At 34.8% G+C, this 22,007-nt stretch overlaps 1 protein-coding gene across 1 annotated transcript in view; it reads right to left on the bottom strand.

Moving 5' to 3' along the window:
- The window catches only part of HMCN1 (hemicentin 1), a 514,295-nt gene that overhangs the window by 223,284 nt on the left and 269,004 nt on the right, over window positions 1-22,007 (bottom strand). Inside the window, exons 19-29 of the mRNA XM_027868406.1 lie at window positions 20,916-21,060; window positions 17,394-17,506; window positions 16,312-16,471; window positions 11,389-11,557; window positions 9,759-9,886; window positions 7,227-7,499; window positions 5,598-5,693; window positions 4,340-4,534; window positions 3,641-3,771; window positions 3,368-3,515; window positions 1,489-1,615 (exon numbers count right to left, since the gene is read on the bottom strand). Of these exons, the coding sequence (XP_027724207.1) occupies window positions 1,489-1,615; window positions 3,368-3,515; window positions 3,641-3,771; window positions 4,340-4,534; window positions 5,598-5,693; window positions 7,227-7,499; window positions 9,759-9,886; window positions 11,389-11,557; window positions 16,312-16,471; window positions 17,394-17,506; window positions 20,916-21,060 (1,685 nt within the window). The remainder of the gene's footprint in view (window positions 1-1,488; window positions 1,616-3,367; window positions 3,516-3,640; window positions 3,772-4,339; window positions 4,535-5,597; window positions 5,694-7,226; window positions 7,500-9,758; window positions 9,887-11,388; window positions 11,558-16,311; window positions 16,472-17,393; window positions 17,507-20,915; window positions 21,061-22,007) is intronic.

Genomic DNA, 22,007 nt, shown 5'->3' with positions numbered 1-22,007 from the left:
TCTTTTACATGTGCCCTTTTTCTCTTCTCTGATTCTGCCACTACCCTGGTGCAGGCCCTTATCACCACAAACCTGGAATACTGGAATGCCCGCTCTGTAGTCTCCCTGACTTAAGTACCTCCCCCCCCTGCAGTTCATTCTCTGTTCAACTATCAAAATGATCATCCCAAAGATCAAGTCTGACCATGTCAATTCCCAATAAGACTTGGAAACTAACTGGACAACATAGGGTGAGAGAGTGAGGAATCAGGGAAAACACGTAGGTTGTAAAGTCCAGGCTCCTGGGAGGGATACTGATGCCCTCAACAATAATTAAGAATTTAGGAAAAGAAGAAGGTCAATGAATGCCACAAATACTTAATTTCTGACCTTGGTTGAAGATTTCATAAATTGATCAAATGAGATAATTTTTGTAAAGTTCTTAGGACAATGCCCAGCACATAGCAGGTGCTTAATAAATGCTTATTTCCTTCCTTCCTATTCAGTAAACTCCAGTGGTTTTCCATTGCTTCCAAGATCAAATGTAAAATCCTCTGGCTTTCAAGGACTTTCATAACCTGATCCCTGCTACCTTCCCAGTTTTCTTGTGCCTTCTCTCTATACTGTTACGATGCAGTGATACTCGATGCCTCCTTGCTCCTCAAACATGACACTCAATGTCCCAACTCTGCCTTTTCAAATGGCTGTCCTTCATGCCTGAAATGCTCTCTTTCTCACTCCTTCCTTCTAGCTTCCCTGACTTCCTTGAAGTCTCAACTAAAATCCCATCTTCTACAGGAAATCTTTCTTGGCTCCCCTTAATGATAATGCCTTCCTCCTATTGATTATCTCTAATTTATTTTGTATATATCTTGCTTATACACAGTTTGTATATTGTTTCCCTCATTAGACTGATCTCCTTGAGGGGGAAAGACTGTTACTGCCTGTCTTTGTATTTCCAGCTTTTTGCACAGTACTTTACACACACTAGTAACTTAATAAATGTTTGTTGACTGCATTGGTAAACTCTTCCACCAATTTATTAAAGTATTTAAAAATGTAGGATTCTAACATCTATTTTCCAATATGTATTAAGAAATTATTGTTCAAGGGTAGTTTCTGGGGTTGAATATATCCTATGACAAGTTAAACAGTATTAAACTTCATAGGGGCAGCTAGGTGGTACAGTGGATAGAGTGCTGGCCTTGGAGTCAGGAAGATTCATTTTCCTGAGTTCAAATCTGGCCTCAGAAACTATTAGCTCTGTGACCCTGGGCATCTCACTCAACCTCTGCCTGCTTCAGCTTCCTTACCTGTAAAATGGAGATGATAATAAAAACATCGAGCTTTCGGGATTATTGTGAGGATCCAATGAGATAATATTTGTAAAGCACTTAGCACAGTGCCTGACACATAGTAAGAGTTATATAAATGTTAGTTATTCTTTTCATTCATATAATTATACTCTATCAGTAGAGGCCTTGCTGAAGACAAAGAAGAAATACTTACTTGCCATCTTTGAACCACTGAATAGCAGGAAAGGGAGTGCCTTTGACCTGACACTCAAGGCTGGTGTCATGGTTGAGGATAACCGAGACCTCACTTGGAAAATTGGCACCTATTAGGGTGGGTGGAACTTGAACAAAGAGATTTTACCATGAGAATCTACGAATTAACACATGGGAAAATAAACGTTCCTTCATCAGTTCAACAAGTTTTTTAAAGTTCAAAATGCAAGAAAATAATTCCCTTCCACAACACAGTAGAAGAGCCAAGATTTAAAATGAGAAACTGGGAAATAACTCATGAAAGATCTACTGGGGTGATTTATATTTCCTGGGCTAACACCTTTGCTCTTAAATCAGATTTTATTTTGAGAAACATTTAGACACATGTGTAACAAGGGGATTAGAGGATTGTTTATGAAGAGATGAATCTCATGCAAAATAACTTACTGCTAACATAATCTCTGGAAATTTAAGAAGCCTTGTTATATGAACTACTAAAGTCCTTTCACTTCAAATGGTATATATCAAACCACAATGCTATTCTCAGTTTATCATTATAGATCCTACTAAAAGCCTCTAATTGATGAATTTGGGGGAAATAGGAGATATATGCAGAACACTATATATCAAAAACTGTCCTACTGCTGAAATTACTAAGGTTACTGTATTGTTTCCTTTCTTATCTCTGCATTACTTATTTCCCCTTATACCACGTCCTTCCCCAAAATAATGTCAATGATGGTTATTTTCCCCTTATTTACATTCATCTTTGGTTATGCAGTCCTTTCTTACTTACACAAAAACCCAATCCCAATTTCTTCTTTTGGTGTGGACATGACATTGAGTTCTTAAAAGCTATGCCAGTGGCTCTAGCAGGTTCTTCTAAGTCAGAAAAGTTTTGGATATGAGTCTAAGGATGAACTTTTTATTTGTTGTACAAGAACTGGTCTAAACATGGAGAGGAATATCTTCAATAGGGTGATAATCAGGAATTATTTATAATTCTAATAATAAGTCTAGAATTAATTAGCATTCCTTATGTACTATGATGGGTAATAGAACCACCCAAAAGGCTAACAATATACTAACAATATAGATAAGGAAATTGAGGCTCAGAAAGGCTATGAGACTTAGATATGGTCACATAGATAGTAATGATGGAAGTAGAATGGGAAACCAAATCTTCCTGCCACGAAGTGCAGAAGTGTATCAAGTTTCTGATTACCCATAGTACTATATCCCCTTTCCATTTCTTAAGTGATAAAAATGGCACAAAGTGCTAAATATTTTTAGATATCTACAAACATTAACTGTTGCTATTCAATGGTAACCCAAGATAAGGACTTGGTCCTTCCTAGGTCACTGTGGAATTACATGTATGACAGAACTAGAATATGGGTTACTTTCCTCAATCTAACATAATATTTATTAAAACTTTTATGGCCCCCAGTACTGTAACCAAGCATAAAAGAACATATCACCAGATTCTATGGTTGGGAAGAAGAAACAGTCATTGCACATGTTCACTCTAGGGCAAAAAGATGCTCATTCTTTCTAGTAAATGTCATGTATATCCATTTGGGTACAGCTTTTGTGTGTCTGAAGGTAGGCAATGATGGATAATTTCTAAGAACTTATTAAAATTATTTCAATAATTCATATACAGATTAATGACAACAACCTCAAGATGCTACTCTGTAAAGAATTAGAATAGCCTTAACTCTCCATTCCAATTTATTCCCAAATATGAAAGAAAAAGTTGTAGTTTAAGGGCATTTTGTCCTGCTTATTCTTTCTTCATCATTGACCCATTCTAATGTAGTCAGTTCACATATGATATTCATGTGGGACTGACTTCTTAAAAAAAGTGTTCTGCTTACTGAGTACAGCAATGTTGAAGTCCTTCTCAGAATTGCCAGCAATATTAATTGCTCTGCAGGTATAGTGCCCAGCATCCTCTGGAGAAGCTTTGAAGAGCTGTAACATCTTCCCATTATGTGTTATCTGGACAGTGCTGCTTTCAGTCACCTTCAGGGTCCACAAAAGATGGGTGTTATTGGTACACTTCATGGGCATGAAGAGGTCAAAATCAAATTAGAAACTTCATTGGAACATAAGAACTGGCATTTGGATACTTTATATGATGGTCGTACCTGGACGTCATCTTTGTACCACATGATGGTAGGAGAAGGATTACCTGAGACTTCACAAAAGAGATTTGTGGGATGGTTTAGCACCACAGATGCATTTGTCACTTGTCCTTTATCTCTGATTTCAGGAGGAACTACAAAAAAAGAAGCTTTACTTTAATAAATTATATGTTGGCAAATTGCTGCGGAAAAAAGTCAATTTCTAAAACATGCATAATTTTTTTTTTCCTCCTAAATACTGAGTGGGCTAATAAGAAATCTAAGGTAAATGCTAAGAAGTCTCCTAGCAGTGAAAGGCTGAACATATGATCAAAGCACTGAAGATATATAAGATTTCTTTAAAATTTCTTTGTCTAGTTTATTCTGTTTATATTACATTTGTTTTATTCTGTCAATTCATTCTGACATCTAAGTTTCATTTCATTTCTTTATTTAACTATTTAATCCTTTTAAAAGAAATTAGTATTCATGAGCCTAGTATAAAAATTAAATTGTTTCATTGAATCATTATTTAAGCAAAGTGACTTTCACAAGTTTAGGCTGAAAATTCAATGGGCAGATCCCTGGACAATTGCTTAGTAAGGATTCTGAATGCTGTAAAATCAGACATCAGAATGATGGCTTAAATAAAATTTTTAAATAGGTACTTGAAAAATACCACACTTTAAGTCATGGAATTTTTGTATTTTGTGCCAGTTTTACCATAAACTTTGAGATTATATTTTCTTTCTGTAGTTCCAGCTTCATTGGTTGCCACACAGATGTACTCCCCATTATCATATGGTGTAACTGAAGCAATAACCAACAATGCTCCATCCTCCAAAATTGAAAGGCCTGGTTCCCTGCCTGTCAGCTCTCTGCCATTATGCAGCCATTTGATTGTTGGTTTAGGGGTACCTAAGGAGAGAAATAAACAATATTAGACTTTTTGCAAAGAATATAAAAACAGTTGTTAAGAAAACAACTATTATGTCAAGAAGGAAGACAATTATCTTACAGATTATTGCTAAGACATTTGTGGTTTGTTGATTTGAAGGTCCTATATTATTAAAAACTCTAGGGGCAGCTAGGTGGTGCAGTGGATAGAGTACTGGCCCTGCAGTCAGAAGGACCTGAATTCAAATCCGGCCTCAGACCAAATACTTGACATGTACTAGCTGTGTGACCTTGGGCAACTCACTTAACCCCAATTGCCTTACAAAAAATGCCTTACAAAAAAAAAAAACAAGTTAAAAAAACTAATTCCTGGAATATCTTGGAGACACATAGCCTTATTTAAAGTTGGAGGTAAGTTATCTTTATTGGGGTAATTAGGCATCATTAGGTAAAAAAAAGTTTCTATATTATAGAGGATTAATTTTGACACTTCAAAGAAACATAGCTAAAGGTAGGTGAGTACCACTACATATCAAAAAAGAGCGTGTATGTGTGTGTATGTGTGTGTGTGTGTGTGTGTGTGTGTGTGTGTGTGTGTGTGTGTGTGTATCACTATGTCTTAAAGATGTTTTCATGTGTGGCATAGGAGGTTTGACTAATGACTTTTAAGGTCTATTCCAAATCTAACATTCTATGACTTTTACTATTCTATGAATTATATTATTATTGTTATATTATTCCATGACTATGTTATTATTCTGACCATTATTAACACGTTTCTCTTCCTTTCTGCACCAGAATTTTTATGGAAAACTAATATGTCAGCAAAATCAACATGTATTTGCCACGTATGTGGCCTTCTGGCCACAAGACGAAAAAAATATATTTAGCATTTGACTTTCTTCACTGTTCCAAACAGTGCTTACCTTAAATATTAGAACTACCAAACATATACATATTTATTTCAGTTTAAAAGAACTGAAGAATGTTTTTTTCAGAAGTTATAATATTGCAAAAAATGATGAGTTGCATAATTATTCAAATTAGCTCCTCATGATAAATTATTAACCAAAGTATACCACACCTTTCACTGGACAGGGAAATGCAATGCGTTGGTTGGCCACTCTTTCTTGGAATGGAGTGTTATAAGGGGGGTCCACATCATCTACTGCTGGGGGTTCTATTTTAAAAAAAGAATGCATTAAATATTTATCACAAATATTTATCAAGTATCTAATACTGAGAAGCACTGTGATAGGTGGCATGCAGGGATACAAAGATACATAAATAGTTAACGACTTATTAAATAGAGCACTGAACCAAGAGTCAGGAAGTTCAAATCCTGTTTCAAATATTTAGCTGTGTAACCCTCAAATATTTGATCTCTGCCTGCCTCAGTTTCCTCATCTATAAAATAGAGATAATAAAACACCTCCATCACACTCATCTTGTGAGGAAATGAGATATTTGTAAAGCACCTTGCAAACCTTAAATCACTATGTAAATTCTATTATTATTATTATTATTATACCCTCAAAATTTTTTTGAAATATGTACTAACAAGTATGATTTCCCTGACATCATAGACGAAGAAACTAAGTTTGAAAGATTCAGTAGCTTGCCTATTTTCACATGGCTGGTAAGCATCAGGGACAAGTTGGAAGGCACCTATTTTCGGACCCCAACTCCAACATGCTTTCCACTATATACTATGCTGCCTCTCAGTAAACTACAATACAAAAAAAAATGAAAAAGTCTTATCAGATGACTTTCAATAATAATAAACAAAAGTCTTAGATATGTTCCATTCTTCATATTCTATAATTTGAACTTGAATTTCTGAGAAGGATCATAATATATATATACATAATAAAATATGTATTATATATTATATCTACATATAGAAATATGAAGTTGAGAGTTGGAAGAGATCACTGCGCATAGGGATGTGTGAAGATTTCACAAAAGAGATGTGTCTAATATATGCAGTGTATATAGATAGATATGGATATAGATATAGGTAAATAAATTGATGTATACACATGCACAATAAAATACATGTAAAAATAAACACATCCCTAAACTAAAAACACAAAGATTTAGGGCAAACTGGGGAATTTTCACTTCTTTGAATGCCCTTCTCTTGTCTGCCTTCACTTTGTCTTTCCAAATCCACTCAATCTTCAAGAATTAGACCAAACCACTCTTCAGTGGATCCTTTGTGGTCCCCATTTTCATCATACACACACACACATACACACACTCCTAAATAAATATAGATGTGATATCTATCCTTCAACCACTCAAAGCAAAATCAACATCAAGCATAGGTGACAGCAGATTTATATTTCTTAGGAATATGATCTGTATAAAGTATTTCTAACTGTAGTTAGATAAAATAGTAATTCCACTAACAGTATACAATTTCTCACAAATGTAACATATATGGTATTGTAGATTAGATGTGTCATACACAGTGATTTAATTTTCAAAGGCCAAATATACTAAATATATTTTTAGATTAAAAATGTCAGATTTACAATCTAATGTTTTTGTCTCTTCCAGTTACATATGGAAGAGACTCCTTTCAGTTCTGCCTGTAGAACTGTACAAAAACATATCCATGGAAAAATCACAAATGTTTTAAAGAAATGAGTTAAATATACTTGAGTTGTCTTCTCTATCCCCCACCTTTCTCCACCTAAAAAATTACCTTGAACTTGTATTGTTATCTCTGCCTCATCACTGCCAGCTACATTATTAGCAACACATTTATATACACCAGAATCTGAAAGTTGGACTTGGTCAATGGTCAGTGTTCCATCTGGACTGTTGATATACTGCACTCCATCAATCACCATGGTATTTCCATCTTTAAACCAGGTAAGTAGAGGGAGAGGTAATCCTTGGGCATTGCAGGGGATGTCCACTCTCTGACCAACTTGTACCTTCAGAAGTCTAGGACCACGTTGTATCTTTGGAGGAACTAGAAACAACCAAATACATTTAATTTTTTCAAGCAGATGAATATTATGTAATTTGTTCAATGTCTAACTGTCAGTCTATGGCATGAAAAACATAAAAATAGTAGAGGACCATTTGTATATAACCCAGTAGACCATTAAACATCTCATATAATTTGCTAAATGTAACATTAAATGACATTAACTGATATTGTAAATGTATCTTTCACAAAACTATAAATCTTGAAACAGAGAAGAGCCACAATACACCATAGGGATCCTCCTACAACAATAGGATTAGAAACATGTGACATTGCCATGAAATGTCCTACTGACACTGAATACTAATGAGATGATGAATTTTTCCTAAGATACAACTAAATACTTTGGAAAACTGCAGGATCTTGGGATTACTTGGGAATGAAGGAGAATCTTGGACAATGCGCACAAGGAGAGAATCTTCAAAATTTATATGCCAGGACACATAATCGCCATAACCATCAAAACTACTGAATGCTTATCTAAACTAATCTAAATGTCTAGAAATTTTATGGTTCACCCATCATTATTTAGAATGAAGCTAGCAAAGCCATTCTTCTACCTGAGACTTTGCTAGAAAGGTCAATATGAAAAAAAATAAAAGTTAAATGATTCACATTCACTTAATAATTGATATTATGAACAATACAGAATATCATAGTTTATACAACATAAGAACCTATGTCTATCAAAAACATTAAACATTTCAAGCATTCAATTGGGGGTTATTCCATATCAGGCAATTCAAAAATTTTTTTTTTAACCATACAGACTAATGAAAAGAATTTTATTTTCCTTTATCTTTTCATTACTAATGTGCTTTAACTAATTTACTGAATACTTAAGAGTTCATAACATACAATGATTTATTCAAGAAGCATTTACAGTAAATGACAGGTATATTAAAATAAACAGAATCACAATACTATGGATGAGGCATTGGACTAGGAGTCAGAAGACCTGGGTTCTAGTCTGGTTCTATCCCTACCTAGCACAAATGAGCAAATTCCACATGAGTTTTCTCATCTGTAAAATAAGAGAAAAAACTAGACAATTTCTAAGGTCACTTCCACCTCTAACATTCTATGACTGTAAGATATATCAAAGACAATTATGTAAATAGCATATGTACATACATATATACATATGAAATGTCTGAAGAGTATACTACATATAACAGTCATACACAAATGCAAACTGATACACAAAACCAAATCTCTAAGTGCTGAAATGATGTAAAATAGAAGAATAATCTGTCAGGTGGAATCAATCAAAAAAGACTTTTCAGAATTTATACATTTGCAGTTATTTTTTAAAAGGAGTAAGACATATGGACTGGTGAAGAAGATACCATTCCAAGTTGAAAAAATAGCACTGTGAGATGATTGTAAACAAGAACAAACAACTCATGTGTGTGTGTTTGTGTGTGTGTGTGTGTGAGTGAGTGAGACAGAGAGAGAGAAGCAGACAAGTCATTATAACATTGATGAAAGAAAGGGGCCATAGTGGAAAGGAATGAAAGATTTTAGAGAGTCAATCAGAATGAGTGATTAGGCATTTGACATAATCTCTTCAGTGTTAAGCTAAGGAATTTAGATTATGTACAATGAATAACAGAAAGTCACTGTATTTTTAAAGAGAGAAATCATTTCATACAAACTATTGATGAGAAAAAATTTTTTTCTGGCAGTTCAATGTAGACTACATTAGAATAAGAAAAAAAACAAAATATTACCTAAAAGGTAGCTGTAGTAGTTAATGAATACTTAATAGGAGGGGAAAATCTAATTTTCTATATGCTAATTTACTTAAAGCCAAAATAAGGTACGTGTTGAAATTCTATCATCTCTTACATATATAGCAATTTTCTTAAATTAATTTATCTCTTCCTCCTTTTCCTTTATTTCAGAACAATACAATCAAGGAGTATGGGAAGTTACATTAAAATTGGTAATATCTAAGCTTCACAAGTTTTGGATTATTCACTTTTAGAGGTGGAAGAAAATTGTTGAAGAAATTAGTTGATTACCCCATGGACAACAAATTAATATTTCTGGGCTCTCCAAGAAGCTGGTTTGATTTTTGGATATTTTCCCAGTAATTCTTTTGTATGTAGTCTAAGCGTTAGATATTACATAATGGTTAATGGGTTTGCATGGTTGCTGGTTCACAAAGTCATCATTGCAAGTTCACAGAGTCACCACATAGGACACATTGTCTCTATTTCAAGTCTCAAAACTTACCATGGACGCTTAATTTAACTGACTGAGTCACATTCCCTGCAATATTTGTGGCAACACAAAGATACATTCCGCTGTCTGAAACACGTGTCTCAGTGATTTTCATTGATCCTGAAGGAAGGAAGATGTGCCTGTAAGAGAGCGAGCATACATACAGTGCCTTTAAAAGAGTAAGTACAATAAAACCTCCCTAATATTCTCCTGTGAAATTATGACAACTTAAGTGGCATGGAAACCATATCCCATCTGTCATAAGCTGTCTACATAGGTTTAAAAGGAAAGGGGAATATAATTATCTGTTTAATTTTGGTTTGCTGAGGTTGCCTTTGCCTGAATTTTTTTTTTTCAATTGAATTCAATTCACATTTAAAAGCTTACTAGTGCAAGGCGCTGTCCTTGGTTCTGGATAGAAAGACTAAAATGAAACTGTTTCTTGTTCTCAAAGAGATCAAGTCATATAGAACAGGATAAAATATGTAAGTGGACAATATACTACAAAATAGAGAATGAAGTAAGAAAATTAGAGATTAAAGGAGTCTAGGAAAATTTGAGGAGAGGAGGAGGAATAGTGGGGAGAACAGAGAAAGCTTCAGGCAGCTGAGTTGAATCTTGAAGAAATCTCAGGGGAACAGGAGATTGGCATCTGCAAGCCACAAGACAGGAGAATTTGCTGTTGATCTGAGTCCTTAGTTGATTGTATTAAAGTGAGGATCAAGGTTAATTATGAGAAATGTGTCATAATTAAAGGCCAGTCAGATACCAGTGATGTCAAATTCAAATAGAAAGAGGATCATTAAACCATAAAGGATCTCTGCAGGCTGTATATTGACTAAGATAACAATTTATCATTATCTGTGTTCTATTATATTCTTACTTATTTTGTTAAGTACTTCTCAATTACATTTTAATCTGGTTCAGGCCATACGGTGGAGTTAGGCCCCCAGACAGTATGTTGACACTTCTGTTTTAGTACATAACTTCAGTGTCTTAATTTGTGAAAGATAACCTAGAAAGTTAATAAGTGGAAAATCCTAGAAATGAATGAGTGTATTGCGCATTATTCCTGTTGAGTTAATGGCAGTTCAGCTGGTAAAATAACAAAATCCTACAGGTACTCTTCAATGAAAGTATAATAGTGTAACAGGGGCCTAGCCAGGGCATGCCCATCCTCCGGACATATGCCATGTATTCTGCCTATTGCCACAAGTGGAAAGAGATGGGAACTACTTCGGGAAAGGTGTAATGATATGTAATCGAAAAGTTGTGATCCCTGATTTGGAGTATGTGTAGACATTCTAAATAACTCCAGAACCATTCAGCTTGCGGGCAGGTAGAGAAGGCTGGCATATTTTGAGAATGAGGCTCCATTGTCCAGACCTCCATTATAACAGGAGTTAACTTTATGAAACACACAGATGTGGGAGAATATTAGGATTATGTAATAACCCTTAAACTTAAATTAAATAAAAAATAAGCTATGTGTCCTCTGTAAAATCACATTTCCTAATTAGTTCCCTGAATGACAAGATTTGAATCATTAAAAAAATTTTTTAAAGCATTTAGAAAATGATAGAAAAGCAGTATCTCAGAACTTTTGCTTTCACAGGACACAGTTCACATCAAAACTCATTACCTGGGAGAGAATGGGGAGATGAGTTGTGTTTCTCTGGCCCACGTTATTGTGGGTGGAGGCAGGCTTTTCACCTCACATGGAAGCGTAACATCTTCACCTGCTGTGACTGAGATCTCTATCGGCTTATCCTGGGTTAATCCTTGTTGATCCCCTGACACTCTGGGCCTTACTAAAATACACATTTTATTTATTTAATAAGGGAAATAAATATATTTAAAATTAAACAAAAGAAAACATACATCACTTACCAGAAATATGGTGACAGGAAACATGTTACAATGGAAAGGACACTGGGCTTTGAAAAATTAAGAGGCACCTGGGTTTGATTTCTACTTCTGTCAATTATTAGTGATGATCAATCAATGTGCTTACTATGTGCTAGACACTAGGCTAAAACTGGGAATGCAAAGAAAGGCAAAAACAATCCCTCAAAGAGTTTACATTTTACCTGCATGACCATCGTCAAGTGCTTTTAGTGTCTTTAAGTCTCTGTTTCTTCATCTTTAAATATTATAATAAATGTATAAAGTAATCAAATAAAATAAGACTATTAATCTCACGTATGTGGGTATTCCCTCCAATGATGTATTCCATGGATGCAACCTAGCCATGACTATCTATCCTATGCAATTCTCATCCATGTCTACCTATTAGCTTGCTGCAGGGGGTCCACCCAACATTTTGATAATCTCTCACTCTTACTATATGTCTACAACTTCTTTTTCAATCATGAATTTTTAGGATGACATCCTTTACAATGCTTCTCTTGTACAATTCCTTGTATGTAAATATGTTGCTGCCTGCTCAAGCCAACCATTTACCTCTCCATTGGTCTTTGAATAATCTTCAATTTCCTGCCCAATGTTTTAGTGATAGTACTGTGATTAAAATGCTTCATTTAAAAAAAAAACACTCTCTATGTCCTGGGAAGTAGGGTGGATATATAAATAATAACTGTTAGTAATTTATTATTTAGTTAATTTGATCTGTGTAGCTAGCTAAGCAGATGACTTTCTATTTTATTAAACTTTTTAATTGAGAGATACATAATACAGTAATTAAATAATAGATCACAACAGTTAGTGAATAACTTTTTAGCAGGAGTCATGTTTCTTTGTGTGTAGGTATTCACCATAAACAATATAAAATAAGCAAAAATTAATTATCTCCAATTTCAATTCAGCAGAAAATTTTCAATATACATCCTCTCCTTTTTCTTTATATTATTCTATTTAATGAATGGTTTCTTACTTTAATTCCCTATTAATGTTTGGATATTTTATTTGTATTTTATATTAGTGTGAATAGCAATACAGTCAATTTGTCTGGAATGAAATAATGTGTAAGAGAATGGAGTAATATGTAAGAAGACTGAAAAGGTAAGAAGAAGTAAGGTTTTGGTTTTTGTTTTTAGGCAACTGAGGTTAAGTGACTTGCCCACGGTCACACAGCTAGTAAGTGTCAAGTGTTTGATCTGAGGCCAGATTTGAACTCAGGTCCTACTGACTTCGGGGCTGGTACTCTATTCACTGCGTCACCTACCTGCCCCAGGAGTAAGGTTTTGAAGAGATTTAAATACCAGATTAGAAGTTTATATTTTATCTTAGAGGTAATAGGAAACCACTGCAGTTTATTGAGTATATGAGTGCATGTCTGAGTGTGTATGTGTGTGTGTGTGTGTGTGTGTTATGATATGATAAGATGTATGGCATAGGAAAATCACCTTGGTGGCTCTGTGGAGGCTGAATTTACATTGAGAGAGGATAGCAACAGGGTGTTCAAATAGGAAGTCATTGTAATAATCTAGGGGAGAGCTGTTGTTTGAGAGGCTTTGAACTTGGTAGTAGGTATTTGCACAAATGGAGTAAAGGGGATGTAGGTGAAGGACATTTTAGAGATAGAAGCAAGAACATGTGCTTAGATATGTGGGCTGAGTAAAGAATCTAGCATGACACCAATATCATGAGCATACGTGAATGATTAAGATGGTTGTGCCCCTGACAAAAATAGGGAAGAAAGGTGGGTTTTATGAAAAAGAAATCATCATTATATCTGAGAAGCATTCTGTCTGTTTCTCCTGTGTGACTCACTCTGTCCCATCCAAAAAAAAAAAAATAAAACAGAGCGCTCAGTGCTCCACTATCTGAGAGGGTCTGCCATAGCTACAAAGTGATTCAGGTAGAGGAGAGGGATGCTGGAGGAGGGTTGATTTTCCTGATGGCAGCTGTACAGCTGCTGCTATGGGTTACTAGGTTCTTCAAGATACTGATAAGTATCTCAGAAAGAGTGGGGTTGAACAGAGGGTTCAGTGAGGAAGTGTAGGAAGGTAATGGAGAAAGAGTAGGTGTGGTTGTATTGGTGACAACCCAGGACTGGCTGTAACAGGGAGGGTAGTATGTAATCAATCCATCCTCTGAACATAGTCATTTCAGTGGACACAACTATACTGCTTTTCTACAAATCAAATAGTAATCAAACAGTTCCATATCTATTGTTGAATCTTTCAATGAATCTTTTATAATTTTTACATGGTGGAGAGATACCTTACTATAGTTGAAATAAAGACAGTGGGATCTTGCATTATCTATATCTTTCAGTCAATTTTTGTGTTGTCATCGAATGTCCCTTCAAAAGCCTAATTTTCCCCTTCTGATAGTTTTATCAAGATTATCCTAAAAGCACATGTAGATTATTCTCATAAATATTTTATGTAGGTGGAAAAAAAGCCAAATGGGCAAGTAGTTGTTGATGTTCTTGGTTACCTTATTTTTTTTTGGTAGGGGGAATAAGGTCTTACACTTTTCCCCTACATCTACATTATCTTCCCCTTGTTCAAATACCTTGATAAGGAATGCCTTGATACCTTCACAAATTTGTCCCCTTTGTAAATATTCCTTTGTAGACTCCTTTTTAAATACTCAGTTTGGTAAGCTGGTTTTCTATCTTTGTTTTCCTTAATGATACCCCCATTTCTTCAAAACCTGTGTTCTGGTCTATGAACCCAAAAGTCCTTGAAGGTACAAATATTACAGATTTTTTCTAACTGTATTTTGTTTGTTGCTTTCTTTCTAGTCTCATCCTTATCCATCGCGGGATGACTTTACTTAATTTGCTCTACTGCCTAGCTTTAAAAAGCAAAAAACAAAACCAAAAACTTTCCCCCTTCTACTGCTTCTCAGTTTTATGGGGTAATACTACTCATAATATTTCATTCCATTTCTCGAAATGATTTTACAAATAAGTTTATATTTCAAAATGTTGTGTCATGTGGCTGCAATACCTCTCTGCTTGTCAAGTAAATCACAAGTGATTTTGGACTGACATGGTTTTTGGGCATTTTCAGTTTTCTCATTATTAACAATGGATGCACACAAGTTAAACTTCTGAACAAAGTTGTGTAATTGGTATTAATATAAGTTTTATATCAATTTCCCTTTTTGTGTCAAAATTTGTTTAACTAGGTCATATCAATGCTGTTTTCATTGTATAATCTATCTTTTCCTCATTTTTATTCTTTTAGTCTTGTTCTATCAAATTAGTGGTCTACTACTTCTTTTCTTTTTTTTGGCTAGGCAATGGGGTTAAGTGACTTGCCCAGGGTCACCCAGTTAGTAAGAGTTATGTGTCTGAGGGCAGATTTGAACTCAGGTCCTCTTGACTCCAGGGTTGGTGCTCTATCCACTGCGCCACCTAGCTGCCCCTAAATTAGTGTTCCAACAGCATAAAGAAAGCTGATTCTGGAATTCCTTATTTATCTTTAAATTATCATTACATTTAAGTTAAACTCTAATCAATACAAGTTTTAAAAGTTATTCAGAGCTTAGCATGTAGCTTGGTACAGGACCACACTCAAAGCTTTTCCAGGATGGTAGACTGTGCCAAGACTTACATTCACCTGGCATTCCCTTTGAGAACCCAGGATCACATCCACACCATCATGAGACATCAGTGTAGGAATCTGTGAATATTAACACCTGTAGTATTTTACTACTCCATGTTTAGAGGATAAAATAAAATAGCATATATAAAACTACTTATAAAACTTAAAAGGCAGAAGAAGGAACAAGCATTCATTAAATGCCTACTATGGGCCAGGCACTCTGCAAAGCACCTAACAAATATCTCATTTGATCCTCACCACAACTCTGGGAAGCAGATGCTATTAAGATTTCCATTGTATAGCTGAGGGAACTGAGGCAGACAGAGATTAAGTGACTTGTCCAAGGTCATAGAATTAGTGTCAGAGGCTAGATTTGGACCCAGGCCTTCCTGACTCCAGACCCAGTGTGCTATCTACTGCTCCATCTAGCTTCCTCTAGGCAGCTTAAAGTGCCATAGAAATGTCAGCTATTATTTTTTTTAAATAATTAAATGTTTCAAAAATTGGTGTGCAAAGAGACTTCGTATAGTCCCAAATTTCAGGGGTCATCTAATGGTTTCCAGACATTTTAAATGAGGAATATGGAAAAAATGATAGGCAGGCAATTAGAAGACTTCTCACTTTTTTGCTTTAGTACAAGGATTAAGAGAAGGTCAGTAGAAATGAAGTCTTAAAGTAAGCCATCTGCAAAAGTAGCCCTCGAGGGCACAACTCTAACCCAAGACATAACTGAGGTTTGGCTTGCTAATACTTCTAACTAACTGGTATTACTGTACAAGGGTTGGGTGTAATGAGCATATTACACTGAGAAAACATAATAAAATTTTCCATGTGCTTATATATGTCTCCCCTTAAAACCAAAATCATAGTTGGGTAGAGTTGCCCTATATGAGATTTTAGTTGGCAAAAAGACTACATTTTTGGGAAAAATCAAGCCTTACTTTAGGGGTACAGTCTCTGGGTAAGGTTATGTAAAGGACAGCTGTGTGTTTTGGCAAGGATAGAAGGTGTCAATGAAAAACATTCTTCAAATAGGCTCTTACCATAAACTGTCAGCTGAACTTTTCTTTTGGCATATCCCGCTGCATTGGTGGCAGTGCAGACATATTCCCCACTTTCCTCACCTCCTGGCGACACTATATATAAACTTCCATCTAATCCTGCAGAAAATTTGGCATTGCTGGGAGAAATCAGTTCTCCTTTCTGTGAAATAGAATAAAGATCAATGAATGTGTAAACATGTGTTTAGACAATAGAGATATGACACTATCTGGGAGAAAACAAAAAAACACACTCTTCTATTCCCAAATGATACATAGCTTTAACTATTTTAACACAAATACCCCTCCTATTACAGAACAGAGATTTAGAGGCAAAGAAAAGTATCAGGTTACTTCATTACATGGAATCCAAGGTATTGCCAAGACTTTTCTTTCCTCATCTACCAAGGAAAAAGGTGAAAAAAAGAAGAGAAAGTAGATCAGTTTAGTTCAAGGACACTGGGTAAGCAGGAGAAATAGGCCCTAGGAATAGCTTTGCCACTGGACTCAGTGATCAACTGAAACATTATGCTTCAATTTACATCAAATACAAATAACAATATGTGTTCTTCATGTCACTGGGATTTTAAGAGTGTGAAATGAAATCATGTTAAAATATTTTAGTTGTATATACTAAATAGATACAATAAATCTTTATTTCACGTTTTGCCTCTGTTTTTATAGAAGATTGGCTCTGTTAAATCCATATACTGGTGTCTCATCATGGTGTGGATGTGCCCTTTTATTTTCAAATGATGTTTATGCAAAAAAAAAGATAGATCCTACTAAGATAGAAGGGCTTCCCATAGAGTCTAGGAGATAGACTCTGCATCAGTTATTAGAAGACTAGTCTAACTAAGTTTGGAAAGTTTCATCTCCAAATGTTTGGACACCAGGTGATAGTTTTTTTAGGCAACTTCAACTTATGAGTACTATCTAGGAGGCCATAAGGGTGTTAATATCTACATTAGGATAAGATATGCCCCTATCAATGAAGTTATAATGAAGAAACACTATTTGATCTACTATTTAAGGTCCAAGGTACAGAGTAATAGTATTTCTTCTAACTAAAATGAGATACTTACCTTGGACCAGACAATAGCTGGTTTGGGAACTCCACTTGCTTTGCATGGTAAACTTACAGGGACTCCTTCAATTGTGCTGAATATCTGTTGTCCATGCTGAATAATTGGCAGAACTAAAAAAAAAAAAACAAGTATAAAAATATGGCATGGCTCAATAGCCAGTCCTGTATATCTACTCCTCTAAACTTCATAGATTCTGTTTCAAATTAAAATTATTATAGTTTTTAGAAAGTTTGAAAAGCCTAGCAAGGAAATAGCTTCTGAGAAACACACAGTACAAGTTAGTATGCTGAATCAATGGCCAATAGACAACGATTAATTGACTATCATGAACCTCATAAAAATTCTTAAAATTTAATCATGTAGAAGGCCCAAGTTGAACCTCATGAGAGCAACCATAGGGCAGGAAGAAAAACAAGATGGAAAAGTCATTCACTCATGCAACCTTAAGAAAGAAGTACATCTTAAGGAGATAACTCAACAAGAAAGCATACATTCTCCTATATCACCAATAAAATGACTGAAACCCAGCTATAGAAAAATGGACCAATTTAATCATGAAAAATAAGGGAAAAACTGATTTTTTTTAAAAAAAGTTAAAACTTTATTTATTTTTTTATTAATTTATTTTGATTTATCAATAATCACTTGCATATGCTTTCGAGCTTAAAATTTTTCTCCCCCTTCCTCCCAACCACCCTCCCCAAAATGGCACACAATCTGATATAGGCTATACATCTACATTCATAATAAACATTTTCACATTAGTGATGTTGTAAGTAAAAATTAAAACCAATAGGAGTAACCATCAGAAAGAGGAAACAAAACAACAGAAGAGAAAAAAAATAGCAATTCAACTTCCGTAGTTCTTTTTCCATCACATTTTCCATCACAAGGCCTCTGGAGATGTCTTAGATTCTTGTATTGCTGGGAAGGGTTCAGTTTATCAATATTAGTCATCATACAACGTGGCTGTTATTGTATACAACGTTCTCTTGGTTCTGCTAAAAAGTTAAAACTTTGAAGATATATTTGGCTTAGAAAATGAAATATATTTTCCTAAAATAATTTAAGAATAGACTTTGAAGGAATGCAGTAGGTGATAAAAGGAATGATGGATGACTCCACAGAGAAAGAAATAATAAAGTTGCAGACTGAATCCTTGGAATTTCTTGGGAATTGTCAACTTAGCTGGTATAACAATTTGAACAACTTAGATAAGCCATTTTACCAAATAAATACTGAGTGCAAGAAATAAAGATGAGATAGAGAATTGAGGCAATTGTTTAAATAACTGGGGAAATTTGGACATTGATAAAACCTCCCCTAAACCATCCAGAAAAAAAACTCTCTATCAGCCAAATTTATTAGGTGATTAATTGTTCAACACTCTATTTTACTTTGTACTTGCACATATTTGTTATTCAACTACTATATATTGAAGATATGTTATTCGTAAGGCACAGAGATCTCATGACTGGGCAAGTGTAAGAATGGTGGTAAATACGATTAAGGGAAATTGGGAAACCAGAAAAATCTGCTTAGGCAAGTACCAGTGTGGTGCCTACATGACTGATGTAAATGAAAAAGTCAGTCACAAGAATGCTTTGGAGATTCAAGGCACTAATTCCAAGGTTGGTGATTTCTATTTTAAACTGATCGACTAGCTCCACTGACTGTTTGGCCTAAAATATGTTACTAAAGGAGACCGAGCATTCCTTTATTTGGAGAATTTTGACAATAACAGAGGATCACTTACTTGTGTAATGGTGAATAGTTGCCTTGTATTGACAAGTGGGACACACTAGATCTCAATATAGAGATCACAGTTACCTTTCAGTTGATCTTTTGCGTAAATATCAAGGCATTTGTTTATTGTGTCAAGCATTTTTAGAAGTTAATTGTTTCAGTATAACCATCAACATTATCTCATCTAGAGGAACATCAGTTTAGAGAAAGGGAGAGATTGTAATAGCAATTCCCAGTTGATGGAGAGGGAAGAGAAACTGCTAACCCTCAAGATGTTTTTGTCCGGTTGAGCAGTTGGCAGACCAAAAAGGATTGAAAGCCACTGAACTCAATGGTCACTTTAAGGTCCTTTAAAATTATTATAACCATAATGATCAACAAACATTTCACTGTTCAAAGAAGAATGAAAAAATAAACTATATATGCGACAATGCACTTCTGTTTTTTAAATTGTATGCTAAATTTAACAGAACAGTAAGAAAATGATCCTGTTTGTGTCCCCTCCTGAACATTTTTGTTTTAAGTTGTGTAATTTTCATATCTTATTGATGTCCTTTTCTTTTCTTTTTTTGAATCTCTAGCATTACCCATTTTCTCACACCAAACAAATCAACACATGTGTAAAATGAATGTCTCATCCTGTATATCTAGTCCATCATTTCTCTGCCAAGAGTCAGGAGACACATAAGGTCATTTCCCAGCTTGCCATTCTAATATTTTCAAAGTACTGTATTGTTCAACTGGCAGTATAAAGGATGTCATCAGGCAGATGTATTCACCAACTTTTTTTAATTGATGAGCCAGTTACACAGCAATTGATGAATTGCCTGGATGCAGTGGTGCACATACAATGTGAAGAGATCTAGAAGGACCTTAGCACACTGGATAGACTCCCTATATATATATATATATATATATATATATATAGAACAGCGATAGGCATACATGGACGATAGTCACACAAGATGGGTAAGGAGGGATTGTGATCTACATAGAAGAGATAACAAATCTATGATAGCAACTTAATATTCTTTAAGCAATAGAATATCTTGTCTTAAGCTGTTTACTTCCATTCTGGCCCTCCTCCAGAGCTATTTTTCAACAACTTGGTAAAAGTATTGCTAATCTCTCAAAAGAAAAGAAAAAAAGTAGTCTAATTCCTCAAATAATTACAAGGCAGTCACTTATAAATGAGATAAAACATGCTAACCTTTGGCAGGAATAAATAAAAAAGATGTTCCACCATTTAAAAAAAATCAGTGACCCTTAAAATGTTTAACATGCGTGACGATTGTATATACGGAGCAAGCAGTAGTGATCACATGAAAAGTTCAAACCGACTTTGGAAGACTAGGAGGTCATTCTTGAGGACAAGCTTATTGCACAATCAGCAAGGGGAAGGCAGTTTTGGAAGGTATAAAGTATTCAGCTTGCCTGAAATCACAATATATTTTTAAACATTCTCTCTTTCTCTGAGATGTGTTCCCTTTTATCAATTAAGAAACTACTTACACAAGCACTTGGCAAGCAGGAGTTGCCAACTCCCCCTAGCATTTTTATTTTCTTAGTAGAAAAGAGGAATCTGGAAAAGTCATTAATCATTGTAGGTTTTTTTTTTATTAAAATAAAGCTTTCTATAAGAATAAAAACAATGCAAATTTATTTCAAAACTTTAAAGGGGATTAGTTTGGTATCTGTTTTAATTTAATTTAATTTAATTTAATTGTTTTAGTAACAATTTAGGGCAAAAATTTCACTGAATAGATTTCTTACCATATACATTGACATTCGTAGTTTTATTGTGAGCTCCAGCAACATTACTTGCCACACAGGTATATTCGCCTCCATCCTGAAGGCGAACTCTTTCAAGGTGAAGGCTCCCATCACTACGAATACTGATATAGGGATTTGGAATCAACTTAAAGAGAAAAAAAAAAGAGGGTAATTTTCAGAAATAAAATCAAGCACATGCCCAGCCCTCAACTTTAGACATTGTTCTCATCAGGTATCAGAGAAATCAAGAAATCTTTAAAATATTTTTGTTTTCTGTTCCAAAAATATTAAAAGAAAAAAAAAACCTGCTTACAAGAGAGAACAAATCCACAATGTAACAGTAGTTACAACTGTATTTAATAATGAGAAGCCTCACAAGTAATTTGCACTAACATTTATCAGAGAGTCAAGTTTCATGCTTCTGTATATTTTAGTTGATCTAAATGTTATCTCATCTAGAGGAACATCAGTTTAGAGAAAGGGAGAGATTGTAAAAGCAACTCCAAGTTGATGGAGAGGAAAGAAAAACTGCTAACCCTCAAGATGTTTTTGTCCAGTTGAGCAGTTTGTAGACCAAAAAGGATTGAAAGTCACTGAACTCAATGATCACTTTACTACTTCAAAAAAGACAAACTTGGTTTGAAGATGCTCTTTCCTACATAGAAGGTCTTATTACCTCTACGCAAGCAGATTATATTTTTTATTTTGGCACACTAAGGACCAGCAGTTCTTGAGGCAGTCATTTTGGCAAAGCAATGGCCACTTAATCTTAAATACTAGACCTGGAGTCAGGAGTGGCCTAGGCTCAAATCCCACCCCACACATACATTTACTACTTGTGTGACTAGGGGCAAATTACTTAACCTCTCTTGGTCTATTTCTTCCTTTATAGATGAAGGTGCTGCACATCTTGCCTTAATTTCCTCAAATATTAAATGAGGATAATAATAGCAACTCTCTTCCAGGGTTGCTGTAAGGATCAAATGACATATTTGTAAAGCACTTAGCACAGTGACCAGTACATAGTAGACACTAAATAAATGTTTACTACTACTACTACTACTACTACTACTACTACTACTACTACTACTA

Source organism: Vombatus ursinus, unplaced genomic scaffold (genome assembly GCF_900497805.2).
Source record: "Vombatus ursinus unplaced genomic scaffold, bare-nosed wombat genome assembly UNPS02014789.1, whole genome shotgun sequence".
In the NCBI taxonomy this organism is placed as follows: Eukaryota; Metazoa; Chordata; class Mammalia; order Diprotodontia; family Vombatidae; genus Vombatus; species Vombatus ursinus.
The sequence above is the reverse complement of the archived record's forward strand: the minus strand, read 5'-3'. Positions and strand labels throughout refer to the sequence as shown.